The 1,464-nt window shown below is 67.8% G+C and overlaps 1 protein-coding gene across 2 annotated transcripts in view; it reads right to left on the bottom strand.

Annotated features, from left to right (window-relative positions):
• Positions 1-1,464, bottom strand: part of OGFR (opioid growth factor receptor) — a 9,228-nt gene that overhangs the window by 459 nt on the left and 7,305 nt on the right. Inside the window, exon 7 of one of the 2 annotated variants that reach the window (XM_026447253.1) lies at positions 1-1,001. This exon is cut by the window's left edge and continues 459 nt beyond it. In XM_026447253.1, the coding sequence (XP_026303038.1) occupies positions 1-1,001 (1,001 nt within the window). The remainder of the gene's footprint in view (positions 1,002-1,464) is intronic. The other variant, XM_026447254.1, reaches the window with a different exon arrangement.

Raw genomic sequence — 1,464 nt, 5'->3', positions numbered from 1 at the left:
ACGGGCTCTCAGCTGGCTCGTCCCCTGCAGGTCCTGCCGGGCTGGGGTCTGGGGTCTCCGATGGGCTCCCAGGGGTACCTTCTTTGGGCCCCGTTCGACCTTCTGTGTCCTCCTCAACCCCGTTCTCACTGTGTCCAGCCTTGGGGTACCCCGATGGGGCAGGGCACCCGGCAAGGGCCAAGGTCTGGGCGTCACCACTGGCTACCGCAGCACCGTCCCCAGCACCCTCATCCACCTTCCGCCGCTTCCTCACCTTGTCAGCCACCCTGGCTCCCGGGGGGTGGGGGCAGGGCTGCACGGCCTCCCCGGGGTCCTGGCCCCCCACTTCCTGGGCCCCCGTCCTGAGGCTGCCCTGGCTGAGGGCACACCCCTCCAAGTTCAGAGCGATCTTCTCCACCTCCGAGGCACTCTGAGGGCCTGGCTCTGTTGGGGGCTGCTCCCGCCGGCTCAGCTCCAGCTTCCTCTTCTTGGTCTCCTTGGGGCTTAGGGGCTCTGGCCCATCTTCCCCGTGGCCCCCGGCCTCATCCCCCTGGCTCCTCTCCAGGGGTCCCGCATCCTGGGGCTCCACACTCCGTGGCTGGGGCCCCTCGTCCACCCTGCCCCTACCCTTGCTGTGCTCTGGCCCACAGGTCCGACCCTGGGTGCTGGCCTTGTGGTCGGGGTCCCTGGGGCTTCCTTCTTCCTCTGCCTTCCTGGAGCCCTCGAGTGGACGGGGCAGAGAGCTGGGCTTGAACCTCCGCAGCTTGTCTGGGGGCCCCCAGACAAACTTGCAGCGGGGCCGGAAGTGCTCCCAGGCGAAGTGCACCAGCTGGCGACGCTGGTTCCGGCAGCGCACAGCGAACATGAAGTAGTCCAGGGCGCTCTGCCGCACGCCCGGCAGCTCCCGCCGCACCAGCGTCTCCTCCAGGAAGAAGCGGACCAGCGGCGCCTGGAAGTGCTCAAGGCCCAGCTCACCCAGCGACTTGAGGATGCGCGTGATGCGGAGGTTGTTGTGGCTGCGCCTGTGGGAGGTCCGGGTCCGCAGAGGTCAATGGCCGGGGCCCCTCCTGCTGGGCCGCACCCTGTCCGGGCCTGCACTCCCACCCGGCTCCACGGGAGTCTCCCCGTCCTGGCCCACAATCCAGTCTTTCTCTCCATTTACCTCCCTGGGCCCAGGGGAGGCCTTACCGGGCCCCCGGGAAAAGGCCCGGGGGGCCCTGACACCAGGGGGGTTGGGGGGGGGATACTGACACATCACCTAGAGGGTGGCTGTACCCCGAGTCCCCTGGTGGGGAGGAGCTGGCTGGACAAGAACCACAACGGGCCCCTCCAGGGTACAGGGCCCTTGATCACCCTGTGAGAGCTGGCTGTACCGCTGCAGATTCTCCCTCACCCTTGCTTGCTTCTCTATGCGGACTGCCACCTCCCAGGTGCAGGAACAGCCTGCAGATTCTCCATCACCCCCGTTTGCTTCTCTATGTGGAC

This window comes from Piliocolobus tephrosceles, chromosome 20, assembly GCF_002776525.5.
Source record: "Piliocolobus tephrosceles isolate RC106 chromosome 20, ASM277652v3, whole genome shotgun sequence".
Lineage (NCBI taxonomy): Eukaryota > Metazoa > Chordata > Mammalia > Primates > Cercopithecidae > Piliocolobus > Piliocolobus tephrosceles.
This window is presented reverse-complemented; position numbering and strand designations above follow the sequence as displayed.